Below are 22,484 nucleotides of genomic sequence, written 5' to 3' on the forward strand. Positions count from 1 at the left end.
CCTGATATGAGGAAGTGGAGATGCAACATGGGGGATTAAGGGGGTAGGAGAAGAATGAATGAAACAAGATGGGATTGGGAGGGAGATAAACCATAAGTGACTCTTAATCTCACAAAACAGACTGAGGGTTGCTCGGGGGAGGGGAGGTGGGGTTATGGACATTGGGGAGGGTATGTGCTATGGTGAGTCTGTGAAGTGTGTAAACCTGGCGATTCACAGACCTGTACCCCTGGGGGTAAAAATACATTACATGTCTATAAAAAAGAAAAAAATAAAATTACATAAATATGTATAGGTATATGTATATATGCACTGTACAGAATATAAAAAATTCTAGATTCAAAATTTTCCCCTGGAAATCTGAATATCTGAATAAATTGCTCCATTGTCTTCTCAAAAAAAAATTGCTAAATACATGAAGATTGTTAATTTCAAGTAAAATTTCAAATTAGTCTTTCTTCAAAAATGCACTATGAAATAGAGAAAGACAAATTTTACATGTATATGCATATATAAAATATACATAAATATGAGAGTCTATCATGATGTGAATACAACTATGAGAAGATTCTTGTATGCAATTATGAATTACTGGAGTTCTGAAGTGCATTTTCTTTGATAAATTTTCTATGATAAAAGGTACATCGGACAATATATATGTCAAAATACATGTTTTAAGGAAGACCTGAATGTATACAATAGTGCCATTAATTTTATTTGAAAGAGGGCAGTGGAAAACATGCTTTGAATGCAACACAACCTGCACAACAGAGCCCAAGCTGATGTCAGGGCAACGACCAACAGGTAATATTACATAGCTGCATTCTAGTATGAACCAGAGTAGCTCTCTGATCACACTGAACTGGTCCTACAGTAAACTATCACAGCCTTGCCTATGACAGATTCATTAAATCAAAGCAATGACCAACCTTACTAATCATCTGTGAATACATGGTAACCCTAAGAAATGTAAGTAACAAAAAGAACAAATCCGTAGGTATGGCAGGTTTTTTCATGGTTAAGTTTTAAGAGTAGTGGGATGCTAGTTTTTTGTTTTTTTTTTAAGATTTTATTTATTTATTTGACAGAGAGAGATCACAAGTAGGCAGAGAGGCAGGCAGAGAGAGAGAGGAGGAAGCAGGCTCCCTGCCGAGCAGAGAGCCCGATGCGAGACTCGATCCCAGGACCCTGAGATCATGACCTGAGCCAAAGGCAGCGGCTTAACCCACTGAGCCACCCAGGCGCCCATGGGATGCTAGTTTTTAAAGATAAAAGCTTTAAAAGTAACTGCCTAGTTTTAGAGACCAAAGGTAGGAATAATATTCTTTTTTAAACTTTTATTCCTGTGATTCTGATAAGTTTTCCTTTTTTTTTTTTTAAGATTTTATTTATTTATTTGACAGAGAGATCACAAATAGGCAGAGAGGCAGGCAGAGAGAGAGAGAGGAAAGCAGGCTCCCTGCTGAGCAGAGAGCCCGATGCGGGGCTCGATCCCAGGACCCTGAGATCATGACCCAAGCTGAAGGCAGAGGCTCAACCCACTGAGCCAATCAGGTGCCCCAAGTTTTCCTTTTATTAACCACACTTTTCAGACATTATGGAAAATTCTTGCATCCCTACATTCTACCCAGAAATATTAAATTTCTTTTTATTTAAAAATTTCTTATTAATTTCTTTTTATTTAAAAATTTCATTTTATTTAAAAAATTAAACATTAGGGTTTTATTAACATGTAGGCGATTTAATTGGCTTATCAAGTTTTTCAGTGTTTGTTTTTAAAATCTAATTTTTTTCTTTCAATTTATTTATCATTATTTATTTCCCTCAATTATCCTTTGGTTCCTTACTAACTACCCTGCCAAATCATTTAGATAGCTCTGTTATCTGTGAGGGGGAAGAAGAGGAGGAAAGAGAAGCAGATGGGAGAAAGAGAAAGTAGGGAAAAGGGAGAGGGACTAAAAGCCCACATGGCAAGGAACTACTTACTTACTTTAGGTCCTGAAGGAGGCCTCCAACCAAGAGTCAGGAAAAAGTCAAGCCCTCAGTCATACAGCTGCCAAGAAATGAACTCTGCCAATACCCTGAGTGAGCTTGGAAAAGGATTCTGCCCTCGTCAAGTCTCTGGATGAGAATTCAGTCCAGCTGGTGCCTTTACCACAGCCCTTACTTAGAATCCCAACCAGAGCACCTATCCAGGCCACATCCAGACACCTAACCCACACAAGCCAAGATAGTAAATGCACGGTTTTAAGCCGCTGGCTGCGGTCATTTGTTATGCAGTAACAGAAAAATAGTACAGACTCCTAGTGATAAGTGTTAGGAGCAAAATTAAGACAGGAAAAGGGAACAAAAAATATCGTGGCAGGCGGAATGCAATTTTTAAAAATGTTCTTAAGAAGAGTCTCATTTAGGGGCGCCTGGGTGGCTCAGTGGGTTGGGCCTCTGTCTTTGGCTCTGGTCGTGATCTCAGGGTCCTGGGATCAAGCCCCGCATCGGGCTCTCTGCTCAGCAGGGAGCCTGCTTCTCTCTCTCTCTCTCTCTCTGCCTGCCTCTCTGCCTACTGGTGATCTCCCTGTCAAATAAATAATAAATAAAAGATCTTAAAAAAAAAAAAAAGGTGACACCGAAGACATTAAAGGGAAAAGCCATTCAGGTCTCTGGGAGGACAGGTTTCTGGGTAGAGGGCAAGCAAGTGCAAAAGCTATTTTTAGAAAAAATCACAATGGGTATGTGGCTGAAGTCAGGTTTCTAAGGAGGAAAGTAACAGGAGATAAAGTCAAAGAAGCAATGGGAAATGTAGCAAGCATAAGCCAGGCTTAGAAAACCATCATAAAGACTTGAGTTTTTAATGATTGAAATGGGAAAACTTCTGATAGTTTTGAACAGACAAATGGCATTATCTGATGTACATTTTGAAAAGATCACTCTAGCCACTGGTTTGAAAATACACGGTATAGGAACATAGCATAAGTTGGGAGAAACAATAAAGAATTTAATACAATAAAGAAATAATAAGTGATGGAGGCTTCAAAAAGATTGTAACAATGGAGGTGGTACAGAAGTGAGCAGACTGTGGATGTATTTTTTTTTTAAGATTTTATTTATTTATTTGACAGAGATCACAAGTAGGCAGAGAGGCAGAGAGAGAGAGGAGGAAGCAGGCTCCCCGCTGAGCAGAGAGCCCGATGCGGGACTCGATCCCAGGACCCCGAGATCATGACCTGAGCTGAAAGCAGCAGCTTAACCCACTGAGCCACCCAGGCACCCTGTGGATGTATTTTGAAGGTAGAGCCATCGGGGGGTAGTGGTAGGAGGCAGAGATCAGGAGTTCTGTTTTAGACATGTTTACTTGAAGACACATATTAGTTTAAGGTACATATGTGTGTGTGTGTGTGTGTGTGTGCGTGCGTGCGTGCATGCGCAAACACATACACACACACAATCATCCTGGAGCTCAGAGGAGAGGTACAGGCAAAAGATGAAGCCATGAGATAAATGACACAGCCAAAGGAGTGAGTATGGTCAGAGGAGAGGTCTAAGAAATAAGCCCAAGGGAACTCCAACATATAGAAGTAGGGGAGTAAGGGAGATATCAGCAAACTAATGAGGGGCAGCCAGAGAGTAAAAAGCAAATCAAGAGTGACCTGTGTCCTGGAAGTAAACTAAAGAAAGCGTTCAAGGGTGAGGAAGTAACCAACTGTGTTAACTCATGCCATTAGGTTAGTAAGAACTAACCACAGGGGGTGCCTGGGTGGCTCAATGGATTAAACCACTGCCTTCAGCTCAGGTCATAATCTCAGGGTCCTGGGATCCAGCCCTGCATTGGGCTCTCTGCTCAGTGGGGAGCCTGCTTTCCCCTCTCTCTCTGCCTGACTCTCTGCCTACTTATGATCTCCCTCTCTATCAAATAAAGAAATAAAATCTTTAAAAAAAAAAAAAAAAAAAGAACTAACCACAGGATTCAGTAACAGGAACTTGCTAATGACACTTTCAGAAGAGCGGTAGTGAGTATGCAAAACAGAAGATGAGGAGAAAAACTGGGAGACAGCAACTATACGCAACTCTTTGAAGGTGCCATAAGGAGGACAAGGAAATGTGACCTGAGAAAGAGGATTTTCTTATTGTGGCTGTTTGTTTCAAAATGGGAATGGACAAGATTATAGCATGTTTGGCACGCTATGCTGTATTAATGAGCTTGGGCTGCCATCACAAAATACCATAGTCTGGGTGGCTTTAAACAAATGTGTTTTCTCACAATTCTGAGGCCTGGAGGCTGAGATGAAGTTGCTGGTGCGGCTAGATTACCTTCTTGCTGTGTCTTCATGTCGCAGAAAGAGAGCAACCTCTCGATATCTCTCCTTGTAAAAGTACTCACTATTCCTACGAGGGCTATGCTCATGACATCTGATCTAACCTTAAGTACCTTCCCAAAGCTCCATACCCAAATAACATCACATCCGGGGTTAGGGCTTCAACATATAAATGGGGGTTGGAGGGCCATGTTCAGTCCGAAATGTACACCAGTGTGATGACCCAGTGGAGAAGGGAAAACTCATGGAGAAGAGAGGAGACAACTGCAATAGTGATGTCTCTGAGTAAGCAAGAACAAATGGGAGCTGGCAAACAAGTGAAAGAAATGGCCTTGTTCAAAAGCACAGACAGTGGGGTACCTGGCTGGCTCAGTCGGTTGAGCATCTGCCTCTTGGTTTCAGTTCAGGTCATGATCTTAGGGTTGTGAGATTGAGCCCCAGCTCCATGCTGGGCAAAGAGCCTGCTTAAGATTCTCTCTCTCTCCCTCTCCCTCTGCCCTCCACCCTGCCCCCCACTCCCATGCTTGCTCGTTTGCTCTCTCAAAAAATAAAAATAAAATAAAATAAAAACACAGACAGTTCACCCATGGCAACACAAAGGAAGGCAGGACATATAGGCCCAGATACCAGGAAGTGAACACATACAGGTAGGTCGTAGGAGCTTACCAAAGTTCTCTTCCAACTGCATCTATTTTCTCAGGCAAGAACCCATAGTAAACAAATGCTGAAGCAGCCGACTGGACTGTCACAAGGGAATCTGCTAATACCCCATGGCACAGAGCTGTGGTTTTAAACAGCTACAGAGAGACAATGCACGAGGCATGCAAGTCACATCAGAGGCACCTGCATAACTGCAAGAAAGCCACTAAGGAATATCCCTAAGTGAAAAGGTGAAATTGAGGGAGGAAGAAAACCTCTGAAAGGGATATGGTAAGGAAGGATCTGAGAGGAGGAAGGAGGTTTCACTGGGCATTTACAATCACAAGGCAGGCCCTATGAGACCCAGACTCACACTACCTGCATGGCACAGCAACTTCCACGTTGAGAATTTAGTTTGAGTTGGCTTTGCACCCCGCCCCCTTGCCCAGGTACCTGGCAGAAGCTAAAAGGCACCACTCTCAACCACAGCCTCAGGGAATCCTCACAAACACACTTGTAATAAACATTTTCTCTGTGAAAAACAGAGTGAGCTGGCATGGTGTTTTGCCACCCAATACATCTGGACTAAAACCCCAGATCTGCCTTTTGACTAGTTCTAACTTCTCCAGGAAGTCCTCGACCTGCATGTCCTCTTCTGTAGATCAAAGAGAGTATTGTCTGTCCTACAGGTTTTGTGCATGCAAAGGATCTGTTACATAACACTCAATCATTAGACGCTGTTGTTATAATAGTAGTAGTAATTATCCTAACTATAAATTATTTGCAAGTTTTACTTAATAAGGAAAAATAAAAGTTGTCACCACCAATAAAGTACTCCTAAACCATCTACCCTCACCTCCAATATAACTGAACTCAACTCTAACCCATTCTCTTGAAAACTCATGGATCAAAGAATGAACCACAACAAAAACTAGAAAAATGTATGCTTAGAATAATTATGAAAATAATACATACCAAAACATGGAATTTAAAAAAACTTTGTGAGATAATGCGAAGCTTAGAGGGAAATTTACAGTGTTAAGTGTATATACTACAAATAAAGAAAGCTAAAGAACATCCATCTAAAGAAATCTGAAAAAAAAAAAAAAAGAAGAGAAACTGAACACAAATAAAACAGAAAAACATATAATACATAGGTCTGCAAAACCTATCGGTTTTGCAGTTCTTCAAAAAGATTTACAAAACTGATAAACCCTTTGTGAGATGAATCAAGAAAATGAAGGCACAAATGAAAATGAAATCACATGTTTTATAGATATTAGAAAGACAAAATGTTCTGCACAATTTTATGCCAGTAAATTTGAAAATTTAGATAAAACTGGCAAATTCTAGATAGCTTACCAAAACTGAAATAAAAAAGAAATATAAAATATAAATAGCCCTGTAACTATTTAAAAACCTAAACCTACAAAGAAAACTCATGGTCCAGATGGCTTCACCAGCAAATATTTGAGAATAAAAATACATCAATCTTCGATATTGGTTTATTATTTGTAATGAATGTATTAACATATTTTAAAAATAGAGGAAACTCTACTATTTTCACAATCTTTCTGTATATATAAAACTATTCTAACATAAGTTTATTAAAAAGTTAACTATCTTACACTTTTAAAAAAATTGATCTTGCATAAACTCTTTCATAACAGTATATAAAAGGGAACTTGGCAATCCATTTTATGAGGCCAGCATGATACTGATATCAAAATCTGTCAAAGACATTATTAAAAAAGGAAAAATTATTTGCCAAATCTCACGCTAAGAGATCTCACAAATCCTAAACAAAATATTAGCAAACCAGATCCAGCAGGGGTAATACATTACAATCAAGCTGGAGTTATTCCAGAAACACAAGGTTTATTTAATACTTGAAAATAAGTCCATCTTATTGAAAGAGTAAAAATGATAACCTCATTAGATTCAGGGAAAATACTTCCTAAGATTCAACATCATTTGTGATTTAAAAAAACAAACAAACCCTCTAATAACTACAAATAAGGAAAAGTCCTTTGAGAAAGAACAACAACAGTAAACAACTACAGTAACATCATAATTAGAGGTAAAGAGTGAAGGGTATCCTTTTGAAATTGGAACAAAAAAAAAGACAATTGCTCTCACTACTTTTATTCAACATTATACTAGAGGTCCTAGATACTGTAATTTAAAAAGGAAAGGAAAAGATATACAACTATTGAGAGTTAGAAAAAAATGAAATAAAACTCTCATTATCACAGATAATTATGCACATAGAAAATCAAAGGAATCTACAGAGAGTTTATTAGAATCAGTGACTATATTAAGGCTAGCTAGGTTTAAACCCAATATATAAAAATTATTTGCTTTTCTATCTACCACTAACAATTACAAAATGAAATTTACATAATGATACTATTTATAACACTGAAAACATCAAATACCTAGGAATGAATCTAATAAATGCTTAGGGCCTCTACAAAAAATATTGTAAAACAATACTGAGAAAAATAAGACATTTTAAAGTAAATGAAGGGCTAAGTTGCATTCATGATGGGAATTCAATTGTAAAGATGCCAAACTGACCTAGTGAGTCAATACAGTACCAATCAAAATCACAAGAGATTTTTGTTAGTTTTTTGAAACTTATCAGGCTTGGGGTGTCTGGTGGCTCAGTCTGTAAAGCACCTGCTTTGGCTCAGTTCATGATCTCAGGGTCCTGGGATTGAGCCCCGCATTCACTGGGCTCCCTACTCAGCAGGGTGTCTCTTCTCTTTCCGCCTCTGCCCCTCCCCACTGCTTGTGTGTGCTCTCTCTCAAAAATAAATAAATAAAACTTTTAAATAAATAAATAAAACTTAGCAGGCTCATCCTAAAATTTACATGAAAATACAAAGGGCCTTGGCAAGGATGTGGAGAAAACGGAACCCTCGTGCACTGGTGGTGGAAATGAAAACAGACATAGCCACGAAAACAGTATGAGGTGCCTCGAAAAATTAAAAACAGAAAGACCATATGATCCAGTAATTCCACTACTGGGTACTTACCGAAACACTAGTTTGAAAACACAAAAGACCAAGCATGGATAAGATAATCTTAAAGATGGGAGGGACCTGCTCTACCAAATACCAAGGCAATTTAAAAGCTATAGCAATTAGGACTGGTGGCTGGTGTAAGAAAAGGCCAGTGAGAGGAAAATAACCCAGAAACAGACCCACACAAATATGGACATTACATGTTGTCTATGACAAACTTTTGTCTATGACAAAAGTGGTAAAACACAGCAATGAAGAAAGAAGAGACTTCGATAAATTGTGCTGGACAACTGGATATCCATATAGAAAAAAAATCAAAGGACCTCTCCCTCAAACCATATCCAAAAATTATTCCACATGAATAAATGCGGAAGATCAAAAAAAAAACAAAACCACAGATGTCCAGATTTTAGGTCTTGGGTTCTTTACCTGAGGTCCCCTAAGTCAAGGGGCCAATGGATAGAATTCAAGATTTATAAGATACTTTTGATATATACCCTGTTTCCTATCATGTCTTAGCATTTTAGCGTGCCAGTTCTAACTGATGGCATCTATGTATCTTTGCCTGAGGTTTTCCAGGAGTTGCTTTTGACTGCTGATAATTAATGCCCTGCCCTAACTAGCCCCCAACCAACAACCGATGTGTCTGAGGGACATGTGTGAGGAATATGATGTTCTGAGGAACACTGGCTCCGAGAGATACTCAGATCCAAGCTTGTTAATCACTTGCATGATAATGTACCCTTTCTGAAGCACCCTCATTTCTCTGCCTCAAATCCAGGACATTTCTTGGTGATCATTCCCCCTATTTATGACTTATACCAAAACCCTCGTCTCGGGATCTGCTTCCTGAGAAAGCCCAACTAAGACCCAGAGTTACCATGAACCTGAGTGGCGAAAAACAATTACTTCTCTATTTTCATAACTGCTAACTGAAGGAAATGCTAAATTTCAGTTATGAATATGAGCAACAAACCAAAGTAGTATTAGTGGCACCTACGTCTCTCTCACAGAAATCACAAATGTTTTAGCATTCCATGACAGCAACTGTGAATATCTCAAAATGTTTTTGACACTCCTTGCTACTTTGAAATTGTTAGTTATTTGTTCACTACTGAACTGCACATGGCTGCAGTCTGTCTATATTATTGTGGATTCTTCCTGTCTGTACTGTAACCTGTTGAGCAACCACCTCTGGGCCAACTAATTACTCAGCCACAAAACAGTTGAGTGGTCTATAACTAGAGATTAACTCAAAAAGGGTGAATCCTGGTGTTCTTAGAAAACCTCTTCTTGCCTAGTAGTATAATATAAAAGTTTTAATTCCATATACAATGAAGCACAATTAAAATTTTACTTTGTGATTTTTAAATATGTTTGTTACTGAAGCATTAACCAAGAAGTACATAATAGCAATTATCACAAATTTATTTTTTAATATCTTGAAGTTGTATTTCAATAAATTTATGGTATAATTTTATAAGTTCAAAACCTTGAAAAATTAAACGTATTTTTTGGGAATTTATACATGTGAAACAAAAAAGAAAAAAAAAAGAAAGAAATAAGATTTAAAATGCAGGATTCTGGTTGTCTGGATGGGAGAGGAAAGAGAAGATGCAAGCAGAAAGATAAGGAACCCATTGGTTTATGTTTTTGTCCCAAATCAGGGAGCAGGTAAATGTGTATTATTATACTATATATAGTATATAGAATATATATATATATTCTATATACATATAGATATTCTATATATTTCAAATATATTCCCTTAGACTTATGAAGTATTTTATAACTTAAAATGAAGATTCATATTGGGGTGCCTGGGCGGCTCAGTGGTTAAGCCTCTGCCTTTGGCTCAGGTCATGATCTCAGGGTCCAGGGATCAAGTACCACATCAGGCTCTCTGCTCAGCAGGGAACCTGCTTCTCCTTCTCTCTCTGACTGCCTCTCTGCCTACTTGTGATCTCTCTCTCTCTCTCTCTCTGCCAAATAAATAAGTGAAACCTTTTAAAAAAATAAAAAAATTATTTAAAAATGAAGATTCATAGAATAAGAAAAAAATTCTTGAAAATTAAAAATGTGATAGCAGGAAAAAATTATTTCAAAGCTAAAGCTGGACTATGGGTATTAAGGAGGGCACCTGTGGTGATGAACAATGGGTATTATAAACAACTAACAAATTGTTGAACACTACATCAAAAACTAATGAAGTACTATATGTTGGCTAACTGAACATAATAAAAAAAAAAGTTAAACTTGAAAAATCCCCCAGAATTTAAACAAAAAGGTGAGGAAATGAGAGACTGGAAGAAGAGAGAAAAGATAAATTAGAGGATCAGTAAAAAACAATCCACATCTGAGTAAGGGAAAATCCAAAAAGAGAAAAAAGAGAACATGAAGGGAAAGAAGTAACACCAAAAAAGTAATACAAAATAATCTCCTGAATGAAAGACATGAGTTTTCAGATTAAACAAGCCCACCAAACTGTCTGAACACAAAAGTCTTTCCCTTAGAGGTATACACTGAGGTATCTATACATGACTGACCATACGACATCATCTTGAAATTTCAGAACACCAGGGAAAAGGGGAAGATTTTTAAAACCTCTACAAGCTGGAGATGGGGGGAGTGCAGTCCTAACAGCACTGTACTTCTCAAGTAGCAATACTGATAGCTAGACAGCAACAGAGCTAGGATGTAAAAAATTCTCAGAGAAAATTTTCAACCCAATTCTATGCCTAGCCAAATCAAGCACAAAAGAAGAATAATTGTTTAGGCTTTGCAATGCCTTAAAAATTTTTTTGCCCATTCACCCTTCTCAGGAACCTACTTAGAGGGTATCTCCAACAGAGCAAAGAAAGAAGATAAATGATGCTAAGAAACAGGGCAGAGAATCTCCTGAGGCTGGTAAAAGAAAATTCAAAAATGATAGCTCTGCTATTTTACGGCTTGGAGAGCAACTAAGCCAGAGTGGGGCAAAAAGAACACACATTTTCAGGACACCTCCTAGGTAGGATTACATTACCCAGAGGAGATCCAAAGATGGCCAGAGGTTTGCAGATGAATTAGGTATATAGAAAATGAAGCAAAGAATAAAAAAAAAAGTAACTGGTAACTCCAAAGTAATTATTCTACAAAGAGTTTCTACACAATCTTAATAATGTGAACATCTACCCAAGTATGATAGCCATCCTACAGTAGGAAGACGGGAGGAAGGAAAGTGAACATGTGTATGTGGCACAAGTGGACATGGGGACAGCAGCTGGAGGCCTCAAGCCCCAGCTTCCATAGTACAGAGGCAAGAGAGGATACATAAAACTGAAAGAAAAAAAAGTTAAGAAATGGGATCATAAGCAAGTTATTTTACGAACTTGAAAGGAAATACCAAAATACACAATTTGATGAGTAACTGCCTCTGGGACACAGGAATTAAGCACGGAGTGAAAGGGGTGCTTCTTTGCATTGTGAGTCTAGTAGTACTATTTTGCTGTTTAAATTATTTACATTTACTATTCTTTAAGCATAAAAACTAATTTTATAAAATATAAGTTTTAAAGAACAGTCAAATAATAATAATAACAACAGTAGCAGCAGCTATTTCCCCAAGTGCCTCCTACCTATGGGCAACATACCAGACCTTTCACAAATACTAACACTATTCTGGCCAGCTTTGCAGAGTAGGATTATCCCAATTTTACAGAAGAGAAAACTGAAAATGAGAATGAAAAAGGAACATTCTTTTTTCTTTGGTTCTTTACCTTTCCAGCAGTAGCAAAATATTCACCATCAGGCGACCATTCCATCAAATGTACAGATACTGAGGTTCTAAAAAAAAAGAAAAAGTTGAAGAGTCAAAATTTTAAAAATCTGAAACACTGTATATATAAATGATCAAAATAAGATTTTCCTAACAAGAGAGTTTTCTAAAAATAAAAAATTTCACCTCCCCCAAAATACAAATTAATTAATAAAACTTATCTGAATTTCACTTTTGAGAGCCAAAGAAGAATGCAATCAACATGCAGAAAAGATATGTTCCCCTATATGTCCCACCAACATCTTCAATGTAACATGTTAAAAAACTGAGCTCACCATCCTCCCTGGCTGATTGGTCCCCTTCACATAATCCATACTGTCAACTGTACAGCCATTCTTCCACTTAAGAGTGGCTGGTAATTTTCATCACATCTTCCCCTTCCACATCCCCATCCATATCTCATCCATTAATGAGTAATTCCCACATGTCAATCTTATCCACCCCAATTCTGAGGTTATAACTATGAAAATGTTTTTGTTTTTTTAAAACAATCAACTATAGCACGGACTGAAGGATAATAGTATAATGGGTTTTGGTTAGAAAAAGTCCACTTTCTAGGCTTCTAAATGTAATGGTACTATCAAAAAATAGAGATCACTGTGAAAGGGAATATATTTTAGGAAGCTTTTTTAAATTAATGAACAGAACAACATGGATACGAACTTGCACTGCCAGATGCACTTCCAATCATTTAAAACTGGAGGAATTTTATTATCGATTTCTTCCTCCTCTTCCAGAATGTCATCTCCTGGAGGAGCCCACAACTGAATAGAATCAGTTGCAGTCAACAATCTGTTATCTGAAATTTAAAGAAAGCCCTGATGAATAAGCAAGGATTATCTGGAGAAAGAAATGCACATGTGGGCTTGTATTTAGGTCTATGAACTTTTCTGTGAAAAGTAATAAACAATACTACCTATGAAAAATACTTGGGGCATATCCATTTCAAATCCCAGAATCCACTACCAGGGAGAGAGCAGTTCTCAGCAGAGACTTGAGAACAAAAAAGAAACGCTTACTGGCAAAGAGCTAAAGAGCTATTGTATATCAGGTAAATCTTGAAAAGAAAAAGAAAAGAAAAAGTACAAAAAAAAACAAACCCCAAAACCTCTGATATATAAACACAGAATGTTCTCAGGATATAAAACTTAACTAAAGATTAATGCAACTTGTTTTTCTATATGTAAGATAAAAATTACCTTTATTAATCATGAATGTAAAAAGGAGCAATAGCTATTATCATTAGAAGCATCTAATCTTTCAAATTTAAAGAAAAAAATGTCCTAAAACACAAATAATAAAATGAGATAGGGGTTTTTTTAGCCCCATTTCTGATTTTATTTCTTACTAAATGCAGTAACAGTAGAGGACAGCACATGTTAATAACTAAGGAAACCATCACTGTTTCTTGGAATAAAGCATTCAAAGGCAGGGGGGAAAAGCACAGAAATAACAGTAAATTAAGCATTGTACAAAGCAGTACATACCAAGAAATAAAATACATACTCATCCATGCAAAAAGAAAATACACTACTGATCACTTTCTTATTATGGGAGATTATATCACAGTGTCATCATACATTTAAAACCAGTATTTACTCTTCATAATTCCTAAATATAATCACCAAATACCTTGAGGGTCCCATGCTAAATTGTACGTCACAGAGCTCAAAAAAAACTGCCCAGTTTTAAGCCACTGACACTTCAATTGCTGAAACAAAGAAAAAAGAAAAACGTAACTTTTTAAAGTAATATCCACAATACTACCATTTTACCATTTTCTTAAGACCTTATGATCTAAAGCAAAGACGTAAATATTTATTTTAAAAATATTGTTTCTAAAATAACTTCAGATAGTTCCACTTATTATTTATCCTACCATATTGAGCTACTTGCCTCGCCCAAACAAAGCATATTCTCTCAGGCTTCCTTCCACATCTATAAATACATTCTCACACCTGGGATATGCGGTTTCTCTCCTCTTCACCTGCAAATTGCTATGCTGCCATCAAGACCCAACCAAATCATCTCCTCTGCAGGGGGGCCTCTTCTGATATCCTGGCAGCACTGAGACCACTCTACACACTACCATTCTAACAGTGGTCACACTAGAGTTTTACCCATTCATATGTCTGACTCTCCTATTAAACTCCAACTCTTCGGGGCAATAATTACCCATAATAAGCTTTGTGTCCTGAGTGTTGTAATGGCTGGAACATATGCAGACACTCAATAAGTGTTTGTGAAAACAAAATAAATGCACATTAGAAAGCAATGCAAATTATCATAATCCTATGGACTCAATGTCTAAAATAAACTGGAAATATCTCCCAAAGTCAGCAAATTTGAACCATAAAATATATATAGTCCCTAAACCTATATGACATATGTTGTATTCATTTATAGAACTTCCATCCTTTTTCTTACCATTTTCATACTAAAAGGTAGAAAGAAGATTTAAAGTGTAAGAGTCAAAGACCTTCGCAATGAAATAGAGTTTTGGTATTTCTTTGTAGCACATAAATATAAAATGTCCTTTTGTGAAATATAGTGCAATGTAAAGCCATGTCACCTTAGGCAAGTTATAGATCAACTGCCTGACAAGTAGTAATAGTTTAACACACAGCAATTCCCTCTCATTATATTTTCTGAATACTTCACAAATACTTCATTCAAGGTAATTTGACTATCAAGATGCAGAATTTTAAAATAACTGCAAAACCTGAATTTTATTATCCAAAAAATTTTATATTTTTTAATATAATGCTTTTTTAACCCTTCCATTGTTGATCAAACAAAAGTCAAATACTGCTTTAAATACTGCTCAATAGATCTATTTTAGAGTAATAACCAAATCATTCCTTAAAACTACAAAAATCCTGGGGCGCCTGGGTGGCTCAGTGGGTTAAGCATCTGCCTTCGGCTCAGGTCATGATCCCAGGGTCCTGGGATTGAGCCCCCCATCGGGCTCTCTGCTCTGCGGGGAGCCTGCTTCCTCCTCTCTCTCTCTGCCTGCCTCTCTGCCTACTTGTGATCTCTGTCTGTCAAATAAATAAATAAAATCTTTAAAAAAAAAAAACACAAAAAACTACAAACATCCTTAGTATTCTTTCCTTTAGTATTTCTCACAGTGCAATATGTGGGCCAACTCCAGAGCAGAAATTTTGAGGGTGAGGTCTGGAATCTGAATTTTAATATGTACCCTAGGTGACTCTTAATCACTCTTAAATTTGATATCCACTTCCTCATACTATCATATTTTAATTTGTACTTTTTTTGAAATATTAAATAATCAAATGCATAATTTAAAAAAAATCACATCTACTTTTTTAATGCATTTAAGAACACACTTTAAAAAAATTACTGGTAAATATATACTCCTGGCATTCAGATTTCACACTGGCATTTTCGACTATTTGTGAGTGATAACGGAGTCTTAATGCATGTAGTGATTTTTAAAAGGATATATGATTCTAACTATATAAGGTTTTCTGAATTTTAAGTAAAATAAAATACAGCACCCAGAATGAATTTGAATAGTTCTCAATGTGATATGCTAGATCACTCAGCTGATAGGTGACTCTACTTAAGTTCCTAACTCCTTCATTAAATAAAAATTTAGAACCATCTGTTACGTTCCAGATCCTGTTCTAAGTACTTCAGATTCATCAGTGACCAAAAGAAACAAAGCCCCATACATACCCTCCCATGGAGCTTACACTCTCAACAATAAATAACAAATATAACAACATAAGCGCTATGGAAAATAATTTAAAATAGGAGGATGGGGATTAAAATAAAGGTGGCAGAAGCAAATGGCAACTTTTTAAAATGGGCAGACCCCACTGAGAGGGTATTATTGAGCAAAGATTTATAGGATCCTCAGGAGCTGGTTCTAAAGCTGTCTAGAGAAAGAAACATTTTAGACAAGAGAAAAAACAGTGCAAAGGCCCTAAGATGGGAAATCACTGTTCAAAGAGCAATAAAAATGCCACTGTTGGCTGGAGTGACATCAGAGAGGACAGAAATAGTAGGAGTTGAGCTCTGAGAGGTGGTAAGGGGGTACTAGAGGGAAGAAAGACTACAGTCTATTTTAAGGCTTTTTGGCTTTGAGTCTATGAGAAATACGGAGTTTAAAGCAGAGAATTGTGTCATGACCTGCTGTTGAGAAGAGAGAAGGGTAAGGGGGAAGTAAAACATATCAGAGACTACTCTAGTAATCTAGACAAGAAATAATAGTAGTTCAACTAAGGTTGAGCAAGGTAAATCTCAATTAGCAATATTGTAGAAAACTAGATTGCCTAAATGTTTAAGTATATTCCTAGTAGATGTAAAAGATCTTCCTATAAAGCACCAGACCATCTTCACATGTATATTCCAGACTACCTTCAGCACTGGCCCCTAAGGAGCTCTTCACTGCTATTGACTGGACTCTAAACTTAACTCTAAAAAATTTCTACTACCATTTAATACTTACACAATTTCTCTTATGAGAATTTACACCCAATGGCTCAAAAATACAAACAGCATTACCATATGAAGCTGCAATCTAAAAAGAAATGAACAAAGCATTAACATTTAGGAAAAGAAAACAAAAAGAACATCCTTTCACAATAATGTATAAACTATTACATATAATACAATCCCAAGAGAGTATTTATGATTTATTCTATTCCACAAGTAAAACTAAAAAAGTACTAGACTTAAGAATCTCTTCTCTGGGTACGCCTGCGTGGCTCAGTCATTAAGTGTCTGCCTTCAACTCAGGTCATGGTTCCAGGGTTCTGGGATGGAGCCTGCTTCCCCACCTCTCTCTCTGCCTGCCTCTCTGCCTACTTGTGATTGCTGTCAAATAAATAAATAAATAAAATCTTTAAAAAAAACCTTCTAGAACACTAAAACTATTTAAATTATTACAATTATTACAAGAAAAGTTCATTTTTATATTATACAGATTTTTAACTCTTCTGCACAACACTGGCTTTACTGAACTGCTACAGTATACCACAAGTATGCTATATTTACTTTATGTATAACCACAATTTGATATATATTACATTTGCTGTATATTTGGGGGAAGACGAGATGTACATATGATGAAATGTGAACTATTTCAAAATAGATCTTCTATCTAAAAATTTAAATGAAAGAACCTTAAGAGTCTTCACTCAACAAATAAACATTCATTAAATTAAAAGAAGTTTTAAAAAGCAGCTGTTATATGCCAAATATTATATTAGACACAAGTTGCTAAATTTCTTGATAAAAATGTGATGTTAGAGGCACCTGGGTGGCTCAGTGGGTTAAACTTCTGCCTTCGGCTCAGGTCATGATCTCAGGGTCCTGGGATCAGGCCCCCACATCGGGCTCTCTGCTCAGCCAGAAGCCTGCTTCCCCTGTCTTTCTCTGCCTGCCTCTCTGCCTACTTGTAATCCCTATCTGTCAAATAAATAAGTAAAATTTTTTTTAATTTTTTTATTTTTTATAAACGTATATTTTTATCCCCAGGGGTACAGGTCTGTGAATCGCCAGGTTTACACACTTCACAGCACTCACCAAAGCACATACCCTCCCCAATGCCCATAACCCACCCCCCTTCTCCTAACCCCCCTCCCCCCAGCAACCCTCAGTGACTCTTAATCTCACAAAATAAGTAAAATTTTTAAAAAAATTGTAATGTTATAATTTGGGTGAGATAAGGAATGCTACACAGAGAAGATAAAGGCTGACTTCCCTATTATTGGCTTAATAGTTGCTAGAATTATCAACTGGCAGAATATCAATGTGCACTGGGCTGTGAGGTCTACAGATCTTACTAAAGTATATACACAGGAAAAAAAAAAGAATATATACACTGGTAAGTAATACATTATCAGCTTAATGGCACCTTACAATTTGTAGACATCTTATCACTTTATCCACACCTACCAATACCCTTCTAAAGTATATTAATAAGAAATTATAGGTAACCCTAGTATATAAAGATAAGAATACATTAAAAGATGACATTTAATAAGGTAATTAGATCCCTTACTCTTCCATGTTGGTTAGAACACTCCACACAGCTGACTTGGATGTTTCCATGCTTAGCACCAGGAATGATCTGCACACACTCAAAGTCACTTGCCAAAATAACAATATCACAGCCTGATCCATATGCCTAAAAGAGAAGAGTTTTACAGTGAGATATAAAACTTGTGAAATTATACCTTACATTTTGTTGCCACAACATTTTGACATATTTTACAAAAATAGCTAATGTAAAAATATTAAGATATCCATTTCTAAGTAAGACATTAAAAGTTATATGAAAAATAAAATTCACATTAAAAAAATAGGATGATGACACCCCATGCATTATCTTTCAACAACCAGTACTAAGAAAGAAAAGATTCTCTAGTTCTTAAACACTGCACCCTCTGTCCCTGCAAGTCATAAATCTGTCTGTTCTGAGGTTTCCTCCAAAGCTCATCTTGGTAAACCCTAAAGAATAAAACCTCCATCTGAGGGTAATAAGGGAGTGAGGGCTGCAGCTGTATTCCCAAGGTTCAAACCAGGCTTGAGAAAGATCAAGAAAGAAATCAGATGCGTTTTCCAACACAAATCCACATGGCTTAAAGAGCTAGTGAAATAGACATGAATCCCCAAAGCAGAATTACATGCACTAAAGCAAAGACTAAACTTGAACTCACCAACTGCCTCAACCTATTAAGAGGTGATGGAAAGGAAACCAACCCAAAGTGGCTTCACACACACAAAAATTAATTAAAATAAATTTAATTTTAAAATAAACTGATTTGCATAAAATGTTAACACATATAACTATACAGTCTGCAAAATGAAGCACAAAATTAAGTTCCTGGAAAATTTCCTTTTTCACAGTAAAACCGAATGTTTCTTCCTATTGCCACACTTCTTGATGTATGCTATTCCTGTTTTGCAACATTGTGAATTTTATGAAGACATAAGGGGCAGAGAGTGAGGACACTTTTTCTCTGGAACTCAACTTATGACTAAATATTCCAAATAACCTAACAATCCAATTCTCAAATGAAAAAGCCCCATTAAAAGCTACATGTATGGGGTGGCTGGGCAGCTCAGTGGGTTAAGCCTCTGCCTTTGGCCTAGTCATGATCTCAGGGTCCTGGGATCGAGCACCACATCTGGCTCTCTGTTCAGCAGGGAGCCTGCTTTCCCCCCGCCCCTTTGCTTGCCTCTCTGCCTACTTGTGATCTCTCTCTGTCAAATAAATAAATAAAATCTTTTTTTTAAGCTACATATATATACATGCATGTATATACACCAAAAAAAAAATTTAAAAATAATTTATTCCACCATCTCCACAACTTTAAACAATACAGTCCTGTCCTACAAAAATAGGCCTCCAACAGCCAGGGCTGACAAGTGAAAACATAACCTCTGAAAAGATCCACATACAGCTGCTAAGGAAAGAGGGAAATGAGGACAAAGAGCGGATAGGAAAACAAACACTACTTCTACTGGTTACTAAAACTTCCAACGTTGCCAAAATCCTGCCGTAACTGCTATCAACCATCTTCAACACATGTATTTATAAATACAAGAAAGTTCACCAAGAGAAAAACAAAGAATTTCAAGCAAGGGAAATACAGAAAAAAATCACTTATGGGAGGAAATAACTACATTCTTACAGACAAGGCAGATTTGCTATACCATGCATTCAAGAAAGCTATGCTCAAAGGGAATATTGAGAAGAGAGGCAAGATGGCGGAGGAGTAGGGAACCTCGTTGCCACTGCGGGTTCCCCGAATTGAGCTGGATATCTACCAAGCCATCCTGAACACCCACGAAATCAGCGTGAGATGTAAGAATATCTATCTAGATCTCTACACGCAGGAAAAACCACAGGGGTGAGTGGTGGCTTCTGACACTCCAGATTTTCCTCGGGTTCATCTTGCCTGAGTCATGGTTGATACTTTGGACTCCGTACATTCCCTCAACCATCCCTCAAGAGAATGACTAGAAGGAGGAACTGCCAACCAAGGAAAGAACCAGAGACAATGGCCTCTGCCACAGACTTAATGGATATGGATCTAAGGAAGATGTCAAAAAAAGACTTCAGAGGAACATTTATAAAGTTGCTCTTTAGGCTTGAGAAAACTATTAGCAACAGTATAGAATCTCTAAGGGCAGAATGAAGAGCTACTGTCGCCTACATTAAAAATGCTATGAAGGAGATGCCATCTAAACTAGATACTCTGAATGCCAGGGTAAATAAGAAAGAAGAACGAATTAGTGATCTAGAAGATAAGCTGATGGGAAGGAAGGAAGTCAAGAATGATAGAGATAAACAACTATAAGTTCATAAGATCAGAAGTAGAGAGATCAATGACACCATGAAACTTTCCAAAGTCACAATTATTGGGATCCCTAAGGGGATGGAGAGAGAGAGAGGATGAGGATGTATACTTGAGCAAACCATAGCTGAGAACTTACCTACTCTGGGGAAGAAAAGAAGGATTCATGTTCAAGAGGCAGAAAGGACCCCTCCCAAGATCAATAAAAATAGACCAATACCCCGGTATATAATAGTAAAACTTGCTAATCTTAGAGCCAAGGCAGCTATCCTGAGAGCAGCTGGGGAAAGAGATGTCTTACCTATGGAGGGAGGAATGTCAGAATAACATTAGACCTGTCCACAGAGACCTGGCAAGACATAATCTGGATACTAAATGAGATGACATGCAACCAAGAATACTTTATTGAGCAAGGCTGTCATTCAGAACAGATGGAGAGACAAAGAACTTCCAGGACAGGCAGAAAGTGAAAGGATAAGTGACCACCAAGGCAGCCAAGGGGGAGAGGGGCTCTATAAAAGAAAAAAGACCCCAAGAGTAATATAGACCAGAAAGTAACAGAGATAATCTACAGAAATAGGGACTTCACAGGCAATATGATGGCACTAAATTCTTATCTTTCAATAGTTAGTCTCAAAGTGAACAGCCTGAAAAATTAAATTGCACAGGGTTTCAGACTGGATAAAAATACAGGACTCATCCATACGCTGCCTACAAGAGACTCATTCTGAACCTAAAGACACCTCTAGATTGAAAGTAAGGGGATGGAGAACCATTTATCATGCAAATGGACCTCAAAGAAAGTAGTAGCTCTCATATCAGACAAATTGGATTTTTAAACCAAAGACTGTAGTAAGAGATGTAAAGAAACACTATTATCATACTTAAAGGGTCTATCCCACAGAAAAATCTAACAATTGTAATTATCTCTGCCCCCAAAATGAGAGCAGCTAACTATATAAGCCAACTGTTAACCAAAATAATCATATTGATAATAATACATTAATAGTAAGAGACCTCTCAGCAACGGACAGGTTATCTAAGCAGGAGATTAACAAAGAAACAAGAGCTTTGAATGACACAGTGGACCAGATGGACTTTGTAAATACATGCAGAACATTCCACCCTAAAATAACATAATACCCATTCTTCTTGAATGCACATGGAACTTCCTCCAGAATAGATAACATACTTGGTCACAAATCAGGTCTCAACCAATACCAAAAGACTGAGATTATTCCCTGCATGTTATCAGACCACAATGCCTTGAAACTGGAATTCAATCACAAGAAAAAATTTAAAAGGAATTGAGACATGTGGAAGTTAAAGAACATCCTACTAAAAAATGACTGGGTCAACCAGGAAATTAAGGAAGAACTTAAACATGGAAACTAATGAGAATGAAAACACATAGGTCCAGAACCTATGGGAAACTGCAAAGGCTGTCCTTTCAACAATGTGGCAGGATACAAATCAAAATCACAATGAGATATCACCTTATACCAGTTATAATGGCAAAAATTAATAAGACAGGAAACGAGTGTTGGCGAGGATGTGGAACAAGGGGAACTCTCTTACACTGTCGGTGGAAATGCAAGCTGGTACAGTCACTCTGGAAAACAGGATGGAGGTTCCTCAAGACATTAAAAAGAAAGCTACCCTATGACCCAGCAATTGCACTACTAGGTATTTATTCCAAAGATACAGATATAGTGAGAAGAAGGGGTACATGTGTTCCTAGCAGCATTGAGGTGTTCCAGTGTTCCTAGCAGCAATGTCCACAATGGCCAAATTGCAGAAGGAGCTAAGAGGCCCTTCAACAGATGAATGGATTAAAAAAAGATGTGATTCATATATACAATGGACTATTACTCAGCCATCAGAAAGAATAAATACCTACCATTTGCATCAACATGGATGGAACTGGAGGAGATTATGCTAAGTCAAATAAGTCAAGCAGAGAAACAATTATATGGTTTCACTCATATGTAGACTATAAGGAATAGCGCAGAGAACCAAAAGGAAGGGATGGAAAATTGAAAGGGGAGAAATTGGGGAGGGAGATGAACCATGAGAGACTATGGACACTGGGAAATAAAATGAAGGTTTCAGAGGGGAGGGAGGTGGGGGGATGGGGTCACCAGGTGATGGGCACTAAGGAAGCCATGTTTTGTGATGAACACTGGGTGTTACATGCAACTAGTGAATCACTGAAAACTGCATCAAAAACGGATGATGGGGACGCCTGGGTGGCTCAGTTGGTTAAGCAGCTGCCTTCGGTTCGGGTCGTGATCCCAGCGTCCTGGGATCGAGTCCCACATTGGGATCCTTGCTCAGCAGGGAGCCTGCTTCT

At 37.4% G+C, this 22,484-nt stretch overlaps 1 protein-coding gene across 5 annotated transcripts in view; it reads right to left on the bottom strand.

Moving 5' to 3' along the window:
- DMXL2 (Dmx like 2) overlaps positions 1–22,484 on the bottom strand; it is a 164,890-nt gene that overhangs the window by 113,344 nt on the left and 29,062 nt on the right. For 4 of the 5 annotated variants that reach the window (XM_004755433.3, XM_004755431.3, XM_004755432.3 and 1 more), the window contains exons 2-6: positions 17,830–17,955; positions 16,273–16,344; positions 13,428–13,506; positions 12,459–12,594; positions 11,737–11,803 (exon numbers count right to left, since the gene is read on the bottom strand). In XM_004755433.3, coding sequence (XP_004755490.1) covers positions 11,737–11,803; positions 12,459–12,594; positions 13,428–13,506; positions 16,273–16,344; positions 17,830–17,955 — 480 coding nt within the window. Of the gene's footprint in view, positions 1–11,736; positions 11,804–12,458; positions 12,595–13,427; positions 13,507–16,272; positions 16,345–17,829; positions 17,956–22,484 lie in introns of those variants that run through there. The other variant, XM_013057684.2, reaches the window with a different exon arrangement.

The sequence above is a fragment of the Mustela putorius genome, unplaced genomic scaffold (assembly GCF_011764305.1).
Source record: "Mustela putorius furo isolate JIRA1106 unplaced genomic scaffold, ASM1176430v1.1 tig00003898_pilon_pilon_pilon, whole genome shotgun sequence".
NCBI classification, from domain to species: Eukaryota; Metazoa; Chordata; class Mammalia; order Carnivora; family Mustelidae; genus Mustela; species Mustela putorius.